The sequence below is a fragment of the Fundulus heteroclitus genome, unplaced genomic scaffold (assembly GCF_011125445.2).
Source record: "Fundulus heteroclitus isolate FHET01 unplaced genomic scaffold, MU-UCD_Fhet_4.1 scaffold_72, whole genome shotgun sequence".
Taxonomy (NCBI): Eukaryota; Metazoa; Chordata; class Actinopteri; order Cyprinodontiformes; family Fundulidae; genus Fundulus; species Fundulus heteroclitus.
The window spans coordinates 1,318,168-1,338,495 of NW_023397165.1; the positions used below are offsets into that span (position 1 = coordinate 1,318,168).

The 20,328-nt window shown below is 40.1% G+C and overlaps 1 protein-coding gene across 4 annotated transcripts in view; it reads left to right on the forward strand.

The window, feature by feature from the left end:
• fnip1 (folliculin interacting protein 1) overlaps positions 1-20,328 on the forward strand; it is a 40,861-nt gene that overhangs the window by 504 nt on the left and 20,029 nt on the right. Inside the window, exons 1-7 of one of the 4 annotated variants that reach the window (XM_012879432.3) lie at positions 9,316-9,425; positions 13,368-13,497; positions 17,076-17,204; positions 17,597-17,697; positions 18,056-18,130; positions 18,330-18,421; positions 19,300-19,383. In XM_012879432.3, the coding sequence (XP_012734886.2) occupies positions 9,415-9,425; positions 13,368-13,497; positions 17,076-17,204; positions 17,597-17,697; positions 18,056-18,130; positions 18,330-18,421; positions 19,300-19,383 (622 nt within the window). In that variant the 5' untranslated portion in view covers positions 9,316-9,414. Of the gene's footprint in view, positions 1-9,315; positions 9,426-12,333; positions 12,575-13,367; positions 13,498-17,075; positions 17,205-17,596; positions 17,698-18,055; positions 18,131-18,329; positions 18,422-19,299; positions 19,384-20,328 lie in introns of those variants that run through there. The other 3 variants (XM_036134020.1, XM_012879431.3, XM_036134021.1) reach the window with 3 other exon arrangements.

A 20,328-nucleotide genomic window follows, 5' to 3' on the forward strand; every position in this document is an offset into this window, starting at 1 on the left:
AAAACATTTCCGCTCGTCTGTTGTTTATCTGTTATTTTACCAATAAATACCACGCATTTTAAGTTTGGTCCTATCAGCTTGGTGTGTTTGGAGTTTCTCAAGCGGCGTCCTCTTTGTTTCTCCTCATGTTTCCTAAATGGGTTATCACCCCCCTTCCCTCCCCTCCTTTGTGTTTGGTTACAGCTTTTAAGAGTTAATGGGCGTCATGGAAAAACAATGCATTTATGTTTCAAACGCTGCATGGGGTTTAGGTTTTTTTTTATTCCGCAAAGTACAAGTGGTTTCTCTTGATTTTTGTTTTCCTTGTCAGTGCGGTCACGCAGCCCAGCGGAGGAGGACACCGTGTGCTGTGGTGTAGCTGTGAAGAGCATGTGATCGCTGTAGTTGACCACTTTATATCGATCCCAGATCAGGCGTCTTGCCTCCAGTGTTTCTGCCGTCGACGTACGACGGGGAAACTGTGTTCTGATTACTACGTGCAACGGGGGTAGTTTCAGAGATTTGCAGTCTGCATTAGTCCCGAGCAAAACGAGATGCATCTGGTTTTAAACTCTGTGAAAACCGCGTTTGTTGACCTACAGATTTCTGCTGTTTTTTTTTTTACCTTTTTGTCACACTTAAACATTTCAGATCACACACATTTCAATCAAAGATAACCGGGGTAACTACTAAAAAAGGCTGCTTTCAAATGATTTCAGATATGAAGGGAAAGAGCTATGCAAAAGCCACATCTTTTTTGTAATTGACTGTTATTAAGTTGTGGGCCACGTTTGGGCCTGAATGCTGCCAGATCTGAATAATTATCAAACAACTTCAGTAGAGTTTGCTAAAACATTTTTTTTTTAAATCACCTCATGTCCCAATCTAAAGAAGTTCAGGAACAAATCAGAAACTAAGCAACTGGAATATTTCAATGAGGAAAGTTTTTCTAAGACTTGCAGAATGTAGTGACCCAAAACCATTATCCACAAATGGGGAGAACATGAAGCTACGATGAATCTTCCTTTGATTGGTCATCAAAAATGACTCTAAGCAGATTCATCCACGAAAACCCCTACTGATTGAATTGTGGCGTGATGGTCTGTGGGTGAGTTCCTGCTTCAGGACCCAGATGGTCTGCTGTAATTGATTGACCATGAATTTTTCAGTGCACCACAAAATACAGAAAAATAATATTTGGCAATCAGTGTGTTACTTAAGCTCAACCGTGCTTGGGTTTTCTTAGAATTGGAGAAGTATCTAAATGTGGGCAACTGCTAAACAAATTTGTAAGCTTTTAAATGTTTAAAGATGGGACATTTTAAATTTAGAAGATGACTGCAATTTAAAACACTTTTACTAGGATTTTTTTATTTTTGCTTCAGGAATGAGATTTCTTAAACAGGTTTACAAGTTTTCTTCTTTATAAAGGCTGGAGATAACACGCTACTACACATTCAGACGCAATAATTTGATACCCTTAATTTTTTTATGCAGGTATCGGTAAATCAAGATATTATAAAGCTATGGTAACACTGTTTTAAAACTACTGTTGACAAGCTGCTTTCATCACGTCTGTGAAGCAGCCAACTCCATGCAGCTGCTTGGGCTTATTGCCTGACTAATTTACCAACTGATATTTGCTCTTTGTACTTGTATTACTCTATAAACAGCAGAATGGGGAAACAACTAATATTCGGCGCAATCTGTACTTGAAAATTACTACAAAATTGAGCCAATTTATTCACCTGTTTTGTATAAGTCTGTCAAACGGAAAATGTAGATATGTTAGAAATACCATTACCATAGCCTTAAAAATCAATAGAATAGCAACATAGGAATAATTTTCTTGTTTTTAAATAAAAACAGTTGTATTGTAAATTTTTGTTTCACTGCTATAATACCAATAAATAGCCACATATTTAGTTAAGACTGTCATGCTGTCAGTTTCATACTTGTCTAGTTTTATTTAAAAAAGGAAGTTATTTCACAATATCATCCCAAACACTTAAATTTTTGTTTTTAGATTTGTTTTTATGTTTTTCTAAGCAATGATGTACATATTGCTATTCATTTTACAATAATTATATTTTTAATTTACTTGTAAGAAGGGAAGAGGCCTTAGCTGTAGCCTTTTACTTTGATATGAAGTGTAACAACTTGGCCATAATTGATATTTTAAAATCCATATTAAAAACAATGTTTATATCAAAGTATAAAGATGACGCATCTAAACTTTTTGTATGTTGTTTATCAAACACATGAGTTTTATGTCAGTATGCAGGGATCTTCTGTAACGCTATCAGACGGTACTGACGTAGTTCTGTTGAGTTTCTGAATCCTATGCAGCAGGTGCAGTTTTATGTTGACTAGATTTTAATAGAATAATCCTTTTTATTTTCCTCTCAAAGGGGAATTTCAATAAACATAAGTAAGGTAAAGGAAATAAAATATGTTGTAAATATCAGAGGTGGCTACAGCAAATAGACAGCAGACTGTAATGTTACTAAGCAGCAACAAGCTGTGGAAGTACTTATTAAGGTTAGACAGAACTTCACTGAGCAATGTGTCATAGAGCTGGTTAGGATGATACTCAATCCTCCCTGAGGTGAATCTCAGGCTCTGTGCACATTGGTATGTTCTTGCGCACATTCTCATTCAGGGTCAGACATGCCGCTAAGGGGAAAGTGCTCTTTTTAGTTGTAAATGCCTTTTCAGTGAAAGATGCTGCTCCCAACCGTGGATCTAATTACCGGCAGACCTCAAAGCTCACCTCCATGTGGTGCCGCTTGCACTTTGGCCCGTGTCTGTGCCAGAGCACGTTCCGTGGCCATAAAGGTGCCATGGTCTGCACCCACAATATAAATGTGTGTGTGTGTGTGTGTGGGCTGAAGGGGGTGGGGTGCCTGGCATCAGTCCTAGAGCAAACAGACAGTCAGCAGGCGTTTCTGTTAACTCAGTGGTCAGCTGTGCTCTCCATACCTCTCCATTCACCGAGCATGAAGCGGCTCTGGTGGGGGGAAATCTGTGAGACGAGATGGTTGGAGAGGAGCCTTTGATGGCTGGACAAAAAATAGGAGCGCCTCTTAAAACGAGGAAAAAGATTTGGATTAAAAGAAAAACCGATAAACAAGAGGATTTGTGGGCTAAAGGTAGAATAATGGAGTGGATGGTGTGATATTCAGAATTTTATTATAGAGTTGGTAGTTCGTGATGTAACGATTATTGAAAAGGCGAGGTCGGACAATGGAGTCGGTGCACAGAAGTGGACTGCCGAGATTGGGAGATTTCATAAATCCTTCATAGATTGTCTGTTGGGTGGATGGTTGGTAAACCTGGATATTCCACTTTTAATTCCTGCCCCCCTCGGATCTACCATCCTAGCCCAGCAGGTTACGCCGTGAACCTGCACACTCATTGCCCCCTGCATAATGTCTCAGCCACCAAAAGCACTGTCAGACCACATCACTGTGGCTCCCAGAATACCACAGCGGGCAGCACGTTGGATGACCCTCGCAGGAAAGCCTAAAAAGCCTCTCGTCTTTCCCTGGCCGCAGCACCTGACCAGGGCCGGCATACTGTACATTTCACCAGGAGCCTTTGGCTGATCCTTTAGCCAGTCACAGGTCTTATCAGCCAGTAGCTCCGTCCTCTCTGCCCATACTCGCGTTGGTCGGCTTGGCAGGCTGTGGGAAACCTTTCATCTCGACTTAGGTGAAATAAACCCTCTTATAAATATGGTCCTACCATCACATGTTGTGTCTTAAGGCTGGAGCAGAATTTCCGCATGTGGAGATTCTTTCCCTCCAGTACCTGTTTAATTCTGTCGGGTTTTCCCCCCAATGAATAAGGGACGCTGTAGAATCGACCAGATATCGTTTACCTCTACGCTACGCTACGTTCTCCCACACACTCAGAACTGGATGACACGGATGCTACGTAGCAAAACTTTCAGCTGGGTCTGACTTATTTATAGAGCTCGTTCTTTTTCTGATGGTTCAGGAGAAGTCGTGTCTCGGGTTGCTGGTTGGCATGGGATCCTTCCTCCGCCGCATACTTTCATAACCGTGCGTGTCATGTGAGGCCTTCATCAATCTCTGGCTGTCAGGATGGAGGAACGATCACATGGCTGCACGTTCAGTCACTGGCACAGAGCTGAGCAGCATAAGATGGGTCATCTGGATCTGTTCATTAAGAAGAATATATGTAGATTGGCGCTAAAGCACTTTAGCGGTTTGCTGTTGAGGGCTGTGAACAGATGAAATACATTTTAATCTCTGTAGAAACTACAAGCTGCTATTCTCTACGGTTATTAGCGCTTCTTCTCATCAACCTGTGCTTGGTGTAGTCCGTCAAAGACCAAGCAGAGAACCTGCCTAGTATCAGTAATGCTTTTCATGTGACTTGTTCAAAAGATGCGATTTGTATCTTTGTTTTGTTGTCATAATGCAGGCGTGGAGTAACTGTTGTCAGATTTGGTTTATAGCACCTAGACTACATGAAGAAGGGTGGCTGCAGGTAAAGACACCACACTTTGGGAACAAAAGGGGGAGTTCCAGTAACATTTTCTCCTACCAGCCTTAGAAAAGGAAATGAAATTGAGTAAAATGCTGCAAAGCCAAATTGCACCGCATTTTATAAATGTTAGCTTGCAGGCAGCTTGTAACTTTGATGGGGCAGAGTAGAAAGTCATCCGGGAATCGTGTCGTCTTTCTCTGGTCTGGTTGGCAATCGGCTGGAAAACAAAAATGACAATATGTTGGGTATTTTTCTTTCTCTTCATTTAACCCATCAAAACCCAAGAAGTTCAATGTGCTTCCGTCCCCTTTTTAAGGTAAATACATAAAATGACATAATGGTTCGTGTCACATGCTCTTGTAATGAGGTCAATCTTGTCATACATTTTTTTTTGATGAACCCAAAACCTGCGCCTCCATCAAAACCTTCAGCACATTTTTTTTTCCTTATCTGTTATGGACCTTAAAAACAAAAAGGTCTGTTGGCCAAGAAAAAACTGATCAGACCTCTTGGAGAGAAAATTTAATGGTGCAGTTGGCAACTAAACCTTTCTTTTTATTTTGCAAACTAAAATTCATATTCTCCACTTTGCCAATTTGGTCATTTATCAGTGTTAATGTTATTTTGTTTAGAAACAATATATATATATATATATATATATATATATATATATATATATATATATATATAATATATATATATATATATATATATATATATATATATATATATATATATATATATATATATATATATATATATAATTTTTTTTTTTTTTTTTTTTTTTTTTTTTTTTTTTTTTTACGAGTCTATTTTCTAAAGGGATTATATAGGCTAATGTAACAACCTGCTGTGACATTTTCTGCAACCGTAGTGATGTACTGGCTTACTGGCACAAGGGGCCCCTCTATGTATCAATAAACACACTTTATAACTTATTATAGCAGCACGTAATACAAGTTTCTCAAAACATAGTTTCTCAAAAAGATGCATGCTAAAGACGCGGAGTATTCAGAGTAGGGCTGCACAATTAATCGCACTTGCAATATAATCGCAATTTAAAAAAAATGCAATTTCCAAATCTCAGACGTCGGCAATTTTTGGCTATGTAACAATTAATGGATCAGACGCTTCCTTTAGGTGTCAGTAATATGATTAAAGTAGGTTTGCCTCCACATGTAAGGGTAAGACAGTTGCAACAGTGAGATAATCTAATTTTAGTATTTGTTTTAGAGTTTATATAATCATGCTGTTTTACCTGAAACTTTCTGGAATCTCACAATAGCATTAAGTTCTGGTCAATCATGCTTGTTGGTTGCTCTTTATGTTCAACAAGGATTGATGTCCAAATCAATTAAAATCTGTTCTCTTGAATAATATTCTGATTAATAAAAACCTTTAAAAGTTCTTGTTTTAAATAGTCATTGTTTACAAACATCTTTATCTAAAGGCCATTTTTGTTGCATGTGGTTCATGCAGAGAAAAGTCAAAATCAAATCGCAATTTTGGTTGAAATATATCGTAGGCAGAACACAATAATTTCTGCTCTGAGTTAAGACGCAGTGGCTCTTTTAGCACCTAATCTGCACAGCGATGAAACATTGATTTGTTGTTTGTATACGTTTAAAAAGACACAATAAATTAAATAGAAAAAAAATTGCATTAAATCGCAATATTAAGATTAAAAAAAATCGCAATTAGATTATTTTCCAAAATCGTTCAGACCTAATTCAGACGCATGTTTCTCACTAATTAGGGTTGATGATCCAGTTTGTGGCTAAATTATAGATCTGGTCTCACTTTTTCTGCTGCCCAAAAAGTTGATATGTCCAGGTTACTGTTCTGTGGGCTCAAAAACTGTCGTTAGAAACTTTGTATTGGAAATGTTTTCACGAGTAGACATTTGCTCTCTATAGATATATAAAATAATAATAATAAGTTTACTGCACCAATGGGTTTTTGGAGCCTAAACATGTTAACTTTATTCACTTCACTATAAATGCCTTCAGTGGTTTTCTGAGAATATGTTATTAATGTGCAAATTTACAGCCTATTAGGATGGTGCATTCACGTTATGTTATGGTATTATGTTGCAGGCGTGTCTTTTTTTATGTGAAGGCTGCAGGCCTGCCAAGGTTCTATAAAGACAGCGGCTGTCATCGGGTTCCTATCAACACTATTTTGAGTGGCCATTCTCAAGCTTCTAAGAACTGCAGGGGACGCGATAAAGATATACTTTTACGAAAATCGAAAGCCCCAAATCACACGGCTGCGCACCGTTGGTTATGATCTCATTTTCTGTGAGAATCTTTTTTTTTTTTTTTTTTAGCTTTGCTATCGTCTGTGGTTGAGCAGGGTGTCTCGTTGTGTGCTGGTTTTTTGGTCAGGATTTCTACTGGAAGTTATAAAAGTTTTATGCCACTTTCACAATTCCCAAAATAAAATTATTAACCGTAAATCCAGTTTCCTCTTTCAGAAATGAGGTTGATACTTTATGGTAAAGGGAGGAGAGATGAATAAACTTTGAGCGGAGGGTGTTATACAGTCTGTTTCCTATATAATACAACCATTTAGCAGTTAGACATTTCTATTTTATTGGAACATAATTTGAATCATTTGTTAAAATCTTCTCTCAAAAGTGAAAGAGCATACATAGTGACGTGTCTGAGAAGGTTCCCAGAGAGCCACCAGTGTGAGGCATCTTGTCTGCTGGGAGTTTGAAAGTCAAATGAAAGACTGACAGGTCGCCTAATTAACCTACTTTCAGCTGCCTGATGAGTGAAAGAAAGAGAAGCAGTTGATTTGTAGGATCTTAGCTTTCAACGCCATAGATTTTCTACCTTAAAACAATCATAAGATGGCTTGTTCACTACTAAAATCTTAATTTTCCAGCTTTAACACATTCCCTTTACGGGCACATGGCTACCACCCCTTTCGCTCACATCTAGTTCGTGCGACTCTGGGAGACACAGCCACGCATTTAGCGCCATCACCTCTATCGCCCCCTGTAGGCCATAATGTGCAGACTGAGAAGTTGTTTCACAGGAGCAAGCTAAATCTAGATTTACTCACTGGGTAAGAAGTAAAATGAAGTTTAAAAACGACGTTTGAGATATAGTTGTGACTCTTTAATTTATCCTTACTTTACACGGAGCAACAATCTGGAATCTACTCCTAGATTCCAGATGATGTCAGCTACTGTATATGAATACAGAGCATAGAGTACCGGCGACTACAGTAACCTTTTCAGCATCGAATGGCTGCTGGAATGCAGGCGTCATTTATTCTTCCCAGCATGCTGGTACTCATTAGTCTGTCTTCAAGATAAGAAAGACCCTGTTACAGTTTATAAAGCATGCATGAAGCCTTACTTCAGCTAAGCGTTTCTTTTGCTGTTGCGCCAACAACCGTTTTGTTACTGAAGCACCTAAAATTTGGACCCACGGTGACCTTGATGCCCCTCTTTCACACACGAGTATTTCAGTATTAGAAAGTATTTTTGTCAATTTAAATATTCCATGTATCAAATTGTATGAGTCTTCGTATTTATTTATTTTTGGTCTTATTTTGGGCCCAGTTGGGCTTTGGATGGTCTGCGTTTTATATTGTCTAGGGATCAGATCGGTTCTGTCCTCTGCTGTCTTATGACGGGTCTGACGTTCACATCAGAAATGTTAAGACAACACTCTCGGGGCCCAACAGTGTCCTCTGCAGCTCGCAGCCGGAAGAACGTCACCCAGCTTGGACGGTGGGGATGTTTATGTAACTGACACACACACACACACACACACACACACACACTGATACACACACACCCACTGATACACACATCCACAGATGTTCCAGTGGCAATGGAGAGAGAGCCGGGGCTCTTTGAGGTCAGTATAGGCTGATGTCAGACTCAAAGCAGTCTAGTTTCCTAGACTGCTTTGTTATAACCAAGGGAGGGTATTGTTTAGGGTGGAACCCTACCGCCAGTCTTACTGATGCTGTTTGTACACCTAAAATTAATCCACAACTTTCTATAATTCTCTATTAAGATGCATAAAAGCATTAAAGTTATCTTTATCTTCACGAAGTTTTATGTTGAATTGTGATTTAGGTTAAAAAGAAGCGGCTAATTGAAAAGACACTTGGATCCGGTCTGCACATCAGACAGAATGTAAAAGAAGCTTTAAAACATGCATCGCTGCTTTATTATACAGTTTTATTGTCCAAGTCTTTTTATTTCTGCACCAGATGTGGAGTTTAAGAGGAATGTTTTAAAGAAAATGTTTTTTTCTTTTTTAAATTATTCATAAAACTGACAGCAGTTTGGATATGTACCTGAAGACTTTGAGAATTAGATGGCCAACTGCAAAATGGTTTATTATCATTTACACATTTCAAACGTGTCAAAGGTAAAGTCGGGCGATTCCACACCTTCTAAGTCAGCTCTTACAAATAATTCCAATGTTTTTTTTTTTTTTTTTTTAGCATTAAATTAAAACTCAGGACCATCACGAGGTCTTTCTATCTCTCTGTATTTTTTAAGATTTAGCTAAGAACCAGTAATTGCACATTTGCATTTATTGGATAAAGACAGAAAAAGGGGAAGAGGAAACATCAGCGGGTGAGGAACAAAAAGAGTCAGATTAGGAAAACAATACACAAACAAATCCCCCCCCCCCCCCTGTCACTGTCTTATCACGGCGCTTTGCTGGCCGTCAGCAGTCCAGGCTCGCTGCCGTTTGCTGCCTCTGTACTGTCCAGCGCACACAGTGTTGCTCTGATCACCTGATAGTCTCATGTTGTTGTGTGAATTTAGTCCACCGCTATTCTTAGACCCCGCTTTGGCTGGCAGAGGAGAAGCAGAGAGGAGAGAGACGGGAGAAAAAGAGAGTGGGAGAGGGCCGGGGAAAGACCGGCAGAGTCGCGATGATGCTCAGGTAGGAGCGGGTAATGTTTAACCTGGCTTACGTGCATCCGAGGGGGCATGGTTGTGCTTGTGGAGTGTTGAAGCAAGGTTTGCATGCGTTCGATTTAGTTTCTTTTTGTCAGAGGGCTTGTTTGCAGCCTCAGCCTTCCAGGTGGTCGGCTTTCAGTCTCCATCATGTGGGTTAGGAGGACCGTAGGAAAGCGTGCCTTTTGAACTTATAGCTTATACGTTTGGGTTGGGGAGTTGTACTTTGTTAAAGTCGCACTTGATACAAGTTTCTTAGAAAGACGATGAATAATTCAAATAAGGCTGCTTTGTTTTTAGCTTTGAATTTTAGGATTTAACAGAGTAGATGGGGCCGTTTTTAATTAAGCGGTGTCTCCAGGAAATAAATACCTTCTTTATTTACCTGTCTCCCTGTGAAACTTTGAGTCAGAACAGGTTTAACTAATCGCGGTTAGACGAGCACAAGAATGCAACAGTCCTGAAGTCATGTGCTGCTTTTATGAATGACTCCCCTCTCTGCTCTGTCAGTGCTGTGACTGTCACACGGTCACTGATGTGTACTTCCTCCTCCGCGTTTTCTTTCAGAGGTTTCTGCCTTCGTCAGACGTTGTGCTAGATTTAAAATTTGAATTTCAGTGGGCAGTTTGCGCTGCCGGAGCTACTCTTGTTGAATAGTTGATGGTTTAGTTGAGTCCCTGTAACAGAGTGATCCATTTCCTGTATGCATTTAGAAGAGAACATAATCATCTATGTTGATTCAAATAACATAAGGGAATGATGGACTTTTATTGTGAATTGTTTAAAAAAAATTAAACATTTATTTTTGGTTTGTTGGTTGAAAGAAAAAGACTGAGAAGCTAAATCAATCAGCCAGAGATTGGAATTTGTCAATTTGCTGTTGATTGGATCTCAGCTTGAATCAGCATAGAAACCAGGTAAATAAAGGTTAGAGTCACTTTTATACATAGATCATTTTCTGTAGGGTTCAAAACTCACTATAGCTATCAAAGAACCTTTTAAGATGTTTTTCTCTTTTGGGTCACAGTCCTTTGTAAAAACGCATAAAAAAAAAAAAACAATTGAATTGAAAGGTCAGTGCTCAAAGAAAACTGAGAGGTGGCATCAGCCGAAAAAACGTAGTTAAGTAATTTCTTGTTCTTGTTCGGTTTGGGCAGACCCATTATTCTAATCATGATATTGAAACCGTTTGTTTTGTATTCTTGTATTTGAATTCTGAAGAGTAGTTTGCATCTTTTTAAACCAAAAGTAATATTTAGTGTTTTTGTTCATAAAGGAAACGTCGTCCTGATCAGCCCATACAAGCTTTATGGCAGCAGTAGAACATCTGATAGCATGCCTATTGTAGACTTAAACCACGGCCCAAGTACTCTTACACTAAAGTGTATGAGCTCTATACTGACTCTGCCCCATACCATGCATTATGTAAACTGGCCAGCGTTGACATCACACAATAAGCACCAGACTAGGTGAGAGGTCAGGCCTTCCCTCGGATACACACCAAAAAAAAGAAAACTGAAAGTGGCTTTGTGTTTTCCCAAAGTGGCCAAACATTAGCGGTCAGTCAGGTTAGACGCACAAGCACCATTTGGAGCCTCCTAAACAAACGGCGGTCTTATTTCTAGCCACCCAGGGCAACGCGGCTGCAGAAGGCACAGATGTCAGCCTGTTGTATTCACAACAAATCCTGAAAGTGTTGTTTATGATTGGCAGTATAAGCTCGGCGACCGTCCGTCATGTGACTCCCACAGTGTCCGTTCCTTCTGAACAGGCTTCTGAGTGTCTGGAGCTTTCTCCAGGTGTGTGGAATGGGATTACAGCACGTTGCCCCTCCCCCGCCTGTTGCTGCACACGGCCTGTCAGCTGGCTGAAAAGACGCTCTTACAGTTTTTTTGTTTTGCTTTGAATCAGTGCGAACAGATGATGTTAGTTTTAAACTTTTGTTCAATGTTTACGTGTGGATAGAAAAATGGTGCGGCAAAAGATGTTCTAAAATGTACGACTAGATCGCTCGGCCTCCGATGGTGTGTGCTAGCCGGACACCATTGTTTGGTAAACAGGGTTGACATGTATGGGAATGATGCACACAGACCCACTGCCACGAGCTTTCAAACCCGCATCAACAGGCCGCCAAACACTGCCATGCGTGAACTTTTGCCCGTCGAGCCGGTGAAAATAATTCTTCCTTTGCTACCCTTCCCCTTTCAGCCGACGTGCTTTTAACAGTTGTGTTTAGAGACAGTCGCTACCTCCAGTCATTACACTATATTTAGGTCCAGCTCTGTGTCCGCTGTAAAAGATAAACGAGTGACTATCACCACTTAGACCAATCGCCAGTCATCTTTATAGCTCATAGTAAATCATTCAGGTCACAGGGGTCTCCCAGAGTTCACCGAAGGGCCACCAATATCCACTAATTTGTAAACGCCACATGGTGTGGTAATACCAGCAATAGCTATTGTTTTTATTATTGTTATTATTATTATTATTGATTAGGCGAGCAAATAGATTTAAAGTTGTGGAAAGCCCTGTGGTTCGTGTTTATGCCGCTCTTTAAACGTGGACCGAGGAAGTCGGCGTGTCTTGTCAGCAACCTTTCGAATAAAGACTTTATTCACCAGATATCTGCTTGCATTAGCAAATCTGAATGTATCACAAGGTTTTCTTTCACTCAGCTGGTCAGTGACTCTGATCCCATGACTGGAAGTCACTCTGCAGTTTTAGCCGTGAATAACAGCCCCGAGCCTTGAAGAGACCAATTAATGACGGAGATTTTCCTGATGCAAGTGTAGGCAAGCGGTAATGGCTCATACTTTAATCATGCAACAATGTGTAAAACAAAGATTTAGCATGCCCACGTGTTTTTTTTTTTAATGAGTAGATGTGTGATGGTGTTGTGGGAGCAGGTTTTAGTGCTCTTTGTCAACCCCCCCGCAGGCTGAGGCATGACATGGACGAGAGGCAGCTGTGGCACGGATTCTGCTGTGTCTGCCATGCCCGGTGCAAAAGATGGCAGCTTAAACGGTGTTTATTACCAGGGTGTAAGTGCCCCATATTTACATTTGCCCACATGCTTCACATCTGTGGAGATTCTCAGTCACCCAGGTCACGGTACACTTTCTGCCTCAACAGAAGGTAACCGAACTTATTTACTTCCATCTGTACCATAATATTTAAATGAATGCACAGCTTTGGGCTGCTTTATATCAGAACATCTTGCAGTGGTAAATATTGCAGTGACTGTATCAGCTGCGGTATTAGGCTATGTTCTTCTTTGCTGTCTGTTTAAGCCTTTCACATTTTGAGCTGATGGCATCTGTGTCCTGCCATGAGACTAACTGGCTAAACTTTTACTTTAGTGTGTAAAAACAGAAGTTTGTAACATTCGGAGTATATTGGCCAACAATTGTTGCCCTCCAAACCGTCCTTTGTCATGTGAATGTTGCACACACTAATACTGCGATGGTGATCTATTGAGCAACCGTAGCTCACGGCGTAGAGTTTTATTTATTTTTAACCTAGTGTGGAGATATTTTTGGGGTTTTTTCTTTAATGTTTTATGTCATTTTATAATTTGATATAATTTTATTATTGGAAAACAAATTGTGAAATGCAACACCTTTTATATTATTGTTCCAGAGTTTGACACTATGGAGCGTGGGTTTAAGTGTAGCGTTGTCAAATCAGTATTATATTGTCCTTATTGAGCTGTTTGCAGTTCTTGGTCAAAATAAATGTGAGATTTTTCTCTTTATTAGACAGTTTCACCTTCCTTACCTGCACATGGTTTTAGGTTTATAACTGCTAATTATTTTTTACCATTTTTCTCCCCCTCCCCATTTTTCCTCCTCTTGTTTCCAATCTTCATCTTCCTTGGCCATTTTCCTTTTGGTCTCTCGTTCCTGTATCCATCAATCGGTCCGTTTAGCTGGCCGCTTCCCCAGCTGGAGCCCGGTCAGATCAGACTCATCGTGTACCAGGACTGTGAGAGGCGCGGCAGAAACGTCCTCTTTGACTCCAATGCCAAGAAAAGGGGCACGGAGGAAACCCCGATTGCCGTGAGTCACATGTTTGCTTTGTTTCTGTCCAGCACCTTCCACAGGCCCAGCTTTATGTGCTCCAGTGACGGTACTTGGTCATAATTGCTAGCCAATGCAAAGCTTTGACTCTCCTTTTGCTGTTTAAATTTAATTGAAACATAAGTGGAGGTGGGTAACTACAAACTTAAATAGCTGATGCAGAACAAGAAAATGAGCAGAGGATTTACCCCAAGCAGAAAATAGTCACGGGTCCTAATTCAGCAAACTCACACCTAACAGGACTCCATACTGTGAGAAGTGCCTTAGGATTTTAAAAGTTGCTCACTGTGAGTATATGCAGTAGGACTGAGTGCAAGGAAAATTTTTAAGGTGCTTTTTGTTTATAAATAAGGCTTATTTTTTCATTTTTATTGAAATATTTAGTTATACAGTTCTGGCTCAGAGTGATAGCCGTTTTTCCAATTTAGATTAATTGTATTAACATCAAATCTTGATGCGCTGATCACACATTTGTGGTAGATTTCTTATCTTGTTGTAAAGCTTGGACGTGCAGATTACCGTATATTTTGGAATATAAGGCGCACTTGAAATCCTTAACTTTTCTCACAAATTGATGGTGCGCCTTATGGTCCATAATATACGGTAGGTTTTTGGGCACTGTTGCTCTACTATGACATATAAGAGCATTCAAAATATTTTCCTTTTTATTTGCACCCACTTATTACATTACTTGTATCTGAAGCGCAGGTGACGTGACCCTGCTGTGAGAGAGACTCGTCCCTATAAAACAGCATTTTACTATTATTTCAAAGCAAAGACTGCAGGATTAGGTGTGACATGTTAAACTGTCTTCTTTATATTATATTACCAATTAGCACAGCATTACTGGATAGCTGTCGGAAATCTGGGACTTAAAGTGAGGATCTTTATTCTCCAGGTAATTGACACAATCTGTCGTCATTTCAAATCCAGCATCTTCTGTTTCGGCGGTTGAAAGCTAAAAAAAGATCAAACCGATGAGCTTTTCTAGCCAGCCTCCCTGTTTTTCTTCTCAAAGGAAAACAGTTTTCTCTCAGATAGCTCCTTATGCCTCTGCGCCTCCTCCTTTAAACACCTCGCCGACACTGAAAATTACTAACATTAGGCGTTCTTCACTCAGTAACAGCATCAGGACTGAAGGCTGTTGTCAGGGTAGCGTTTGTTATGCTGCAGTCATGGATGGGGGAAAAGATCAGACTTATTTACTTGGTTTCTGTAGAGCCAGTCACCCGTCAGGGCGAGCCAAGCTGAGAATCGCGTCTTCTGGTCACCAACCAGTTTCTCAGGGCATGCCTGACATCAGATGACTAAAACCAGTATAGCAGGCTGCCTTTTTCACTTATTTCAAGCAGCTGAAGTCTTGTGATCGGTTTTTGAGGGCATGTCCTTCAAGGCAGATCTTATCAATTTGTCAAACGTTTTGTGCGCTTGTGTATAAGTGCACTTTGTACAATTATCATGCATGTCCAGTAGGTTTTTTTTTTTTAAATGTGTTTTCCAACCAGCGGCTCTGTGACCTCTCTTGTTTGTGCTAATGGCGACATGCTACACCCCTGTATAGAATAATATGCACAATATTGGTTGTTACCCTTCAGTGTCTTCCCATCTGAATCTTACCGGTTTGTTCTGGTTCTCCTAGCTCCAATAATAATAGAATCAGCTGACAGCATGTGTGTAAGCAGCATACTTTCATCCTCACATGACGTGTGTGTCATCCACTGTTTGTTTGTTTTTTCTTCCTCCCTCCAATATCGGCCTGTTTTTGTTGTTTTTTTTTCTCTATATATTTTGATGCCTAGTAGCTTTAATTTGTTTTGTTTTTTTAATTATGGAGTTATTGTCTGTTCTGCTTTCTCTCCTAGTTACATTTTTTTTTCTTAATAAATTGCTGTCTGCCTCTCATCCATGTTAAAATGGTAGTGTTCTTCACTAAGTCTTCTTTTCTTTCTTTGAGAGAACTGGGTCGCTCTAGCTTGTTTCAGATGTTTCATACGGCTTCACTCCTTTTCTTCACTCCTCTGTAACGTCAGTAATTTTCTGTCAGATGCCAACACTTTATCTCCTTCCCCTGTGGTTTGCACGTTCTCTTCCGTGTCCCCCCTGTATTGCTGCAACTTGTCTCACCAGATCAAGCGCCTTATCACCTTCCCCAACTTTGTTGGCCCACAGTTTGGTGCTGGTTTTCTGCAACTTACAGCCAGCCACGAAGTTTTACTCAGATTATTCTCCTGTGTTTTTGCAGGCAGATCATTGAAATAGTGCTGGCATCAAATTAAAATATATGAATCTGCCAGAAATGCTGCAAGGGTTATTTTGACACATTAGTGCTTGTATTGGTTGAGTTGCTGTCAGTAGTCGATGCATTGTGCAGTTTTAAAACTTTGCCAGCAACTTGAGTTCTATCAGATGACTGTTTTTGGTTTGTTTGTTTATTTCTGGAAGGGTTGATTTGGCTGCGCCAGCAGCTCAACTTGCAACACGGGTACGGAAATGGAGGGACAGTAGATGAAGTAATGGAGAGAAAGAGCAGGCATGGAAGGCTTAACAGGGACTCTATAATAAACACCATATTTTCCTGAAGGACATCTTTGATACAAGTTAGCAGGACATTTAAATAGTTGTGCATTAAGAAGGGAAACACACCAACAGGAATTGAAGAAGGATGTGGAGCTGGCGAGAGTCGGAGTGATTGCAGCGCTGCTCTGTCACGAGTTCTCAGAGAGTCATATGACTGCCAGTCACATGCTGCTGGACTCTGTATACACCTCACACGGCTCACGCTGCACTGCAGCAGACACGCACACACACCCGAGTGCATACTCCAACAGCAGCTCCCCCTCAGTCATTACAGCTTCACTAACATGTAGGCGTTGATGGGCTGCAAAAGCTCAGAAAACTGATCGGGGGGGTAGATTGCACAATTTCTTTTGGTCGCAGTAGTTGGAGCAGCTTTTATCTTTTCCACCATCTGCTTGCTTTCCCTCTCATTCGCTCTGTTTTCACATGGGCCCCGACTCTGGTTGCAGCGGAGCTGAAATGTACACGCACACACACGCATGTCTGCTTTCACACACGCCCTCTCCCTCCCAAATGCATTCCTCCTGAACAGGCTGCCAAGCTAAGCAGGCACATGACTCAGGCTGATTGGGCTCACATTGCTGCTAGTTAGTTGTTAAGCCAGGTGCCTGTAGATTAGCTTTCTTTGGTTTTTACCAACACAGTTTGACTTTGTTTACATTTTACCTTAATATTTCTGTCATTCTGAAGCAAAATAATTGTCTTTAGTTTATTTTTTGTCATTGTTGGTATATATGATTTTCAGTAAAAATGCAATAAATTATATGAATCATGTAACTACAGTGGCCATTTTAAGTTTTATGTGCTTTTTGACTGATATCTAACAGTTATAGTGTGTCATTTTGTTTTTTTGTTGTCTTTGTTTTGTCCAAAGTCTCTAAATCAACTTTAGGCCCAATCCTTTAGGTCAGATGAGCTTGCTTTCATCCCAGTCTACTTGCTAAATTAGCATTTCTTTTGTTATCATTTGAAACTCACAGAGCACCGATGCCCAGGTGAACAGGTTTGCCAAATGCTGCCGTGCAACACGAGGCAGCAGCAGTTCCCTAGACAGCTCCTCTTCATGCACTTCTGAAAGGGACTCCAAGGAGCAGGGCCACCGTTTTCAGGTAACGTTTTCAGTCTTAGATTTGCATAAAAATGGAGACGCACCCTTCTGGATTTAGCTTTTTTTTCCTGCTGACTTCCAGTATCTGTTACTTTCTAAAACCTTTTAATTTATCTTTTTCTAACCATCCTGCCAACATGACCTAATTTGCATTGAGACCAAATTTACTACATTATGCTGCATGTGTGAGAGCAATTTTAAGGTTATTTAAAAACACGAAATAACTACATATTTGAGATTTTAAACAGTCTTTAGCATCTTGTAATAACGGTATGCGGAGCTTGGAATACATAAAAAACAACAGCAGTGCAGTTATTACCATAACCTGTGAATGCCTTTGAACCTTTTAGTTTAGTAAGAGTGGAGGTATTAAATGATGGCATCCCTTTTCAGGGTTCGAGGTGTTCGTCTGATGTAGCGATGCTGGGGGAGATGATGTTCGGCTCTGTGGCCATGAGCTACAAAGGCTCAACTCTCAAAATCCATCAGATCAGGTAGGAAAACAATAGATTTCTGCATTTGAGTTTTGGTCCTATGAGAGATTCTGATGTCAAAGTTTGGGAAAAAAAAAAAAGTTCCATTATTTTTGGCTAATTTAGGCAGGAGACAAAAGATTTTATGTGGCTTATTTTATTTATTTTCAGACTAGCCTAACTGTAAAATTTCCTAAAAAAAAAAAATTCTAATACCAGTTAAGTTTTTGTTACCGAACATTTAAATGAAATAAAATAAAGAATAAACACTTTTGGGTACAAACAGACGTATGAAGGATAACAATGATAGATACACGTGCGTGTATATTACCAAGGTAACATATTGATGATCTTTGTCCCGGCGCTATCGTCATATCAGATCGCCGCCTCAGCTAATGCTGAGTAAGGTCTTCACCGCCAGGACAGGAGGCAGTGTGTACGGCAGTCTCAACACGTAAGCACACACCCGTCCCACTGTGACTACCATGGCAGTCACATCAGTAAACAAAAAAAACATTTGCTTATTGTTTCATCTATTGTCAGTCTGTTATAATGGCAAGTTTCTCTTAGTGGTTGGTAGAACACGAAACGTTAAATTACTATTTCATGTCCCAATTCTTTTATTTATTTTTTATTTCCCTTGTTTTCCGCAGGTTACAGGACAGCCTAGAGTTCATTGGACCAGAAAGCAACACCTTGAAGCCAGATCAACACATTGGGCCCAGCAGTCTTTTAGGGAGCATAGGTAACCAGAGTTAGACAAAACTAAAGCAATTTATTTAGTCCACTAATTATTCTACTTCGCCATTTACACGCACATTTCTGGGCTAGTATTTCACGCCTCACTGCACACAGATACTTTCAGCGTTGTAAAACATGAAAGCCGTGAAGCTTTCTGCAACTGGGATGTTTCCTTTTGTTAGTTAACGTGACTCAAGCCGAGCGGTTTGGTTTCTAGCAGGTGTTGTCTCACTTTTAAGACCATTTAGTTTTCCAATCCGCATACAGATCCTGCCAGAACGACTCTGCCAGCAGTTGCTTCTTAGGTTTCCAGTCAGCTTGTTGGAAACTGTCTTGGCAGTCTTTGCGAGCACGTGATTTCTGAGCCAAACGGTTGAGTCACCTTTCCATCAAACATCGTTAATGCTTTTAGTGCCGTCCTGAATCTTTGATCTCTGTACTCGTCGTTGCTGGTTGTGAAACTCTGAGTCGATCATAGGTCGGAAATGCTCCTGTAAGAAAGGACGTATAAGAGAATTTCTTAAAAGAATTTGGGCATCTTCTATCCTTTGCATATTTCTTTTTTTTCTCATCCTCACAGAAAACACTAAATATGCAGTTTTATTCCCTGATTGACAATAACATTGACTTAAAGAGAAAGCTGTGTTTTCTGTGAATGATACCAGCTCTCTTGTTTGTCCAGTTGTCTAACAGACTATTATCTGTTTATTTCCAGGCTAAAAATCTAACTAACTAGACGGTCGGTCAATTGGACACTACCGGCTTTCCTCCTTATCCATTTACTAATCGTGGTTCATGTCTGTCTGTTCTTCCTCTCTCTCTTTTTTTTTTTTTTTTTTTATTTCCCCTCCATGTTTTTTTTTTTTTGTTTGTGCTGCACAGGATTTTCTCAGCTCTGCAGCCCTCGACGGGCCTTCTCTGAACAGGGCCCGCTGCGCCTCATCAAGAGCGCATCTTTCTTTTCAGGTTGGCGCTCCAAACTGGCCACGAATGCCGTGTGCCAGGTGCATGTGTGCGTGAAGGCTGTAGTTGGGAGTAGTGGCGGTTGTTCAGGATGTGACTTTGGGTGTCCGTGCATGCGTGGTTACTCCTGCAAATAGACGTGCTAAAAGTAGTCGCAGCATGCCATAATACAGCACGCCTGCAAAGAACCTGGGTCACCTAATTTAGGCAGAAAAAAATAAACATTTCTAAAGGGGCTGAATAAGGCTGATGTTAACACTTAATCTTCCAAAAAGATTCTAGTTGATTGTTAAATTGCCGTCTAAAAGAAATGTTTGGCTTCGGATGTCTTCTACAGCTTCCAGTACGAGATGTTCTGCTGCCAAAGTTTCACTCAGACATTGTAAAAACATTACATTGCAAAAACAAGTTAAAATCTTCTTGAAATTAGTGTATTTGTGCTTTATTTGAGTAGGTAAATAATATAATCTGCCAATGGAATAAGATTTTTGCACTTAAAATAGGAAGAACTCATCTCCATCAACTTATTTCAAGTGCATTATATCTAATTATCTTATTTTAGGGGTAAAAATACTCTTTCCATTGGCAGATAATCTTATTTTCCTGCTTAAATCAAGGACAAATATACTCATTTTAAGAAAATTGTAATTATTTTTGGTTCTGTTTTTGCAGTGCAGCCAGTTATTTCTGACCAGGTGCATTGCAGACTTATTAAATGCATGGTGGGCTCGTGGCTGTTGGTTACTGTAGTGTTAGTCAACACTTTACTGTGTCTTCTCTTCCTCTTTCTTCTGTCATTCACCCACTCGCTTGGACGCTATCCGTAATGCTTTTAGACTTCAGTTGAACTGGGCAATTGCATTTTATCTTTCCTGTTTTCCTTAAAAACAAGCTTGTGAAAAGCAAGCTTGTGAAAATTGCCAAAGCATGCTTAATCTAGGGATATTC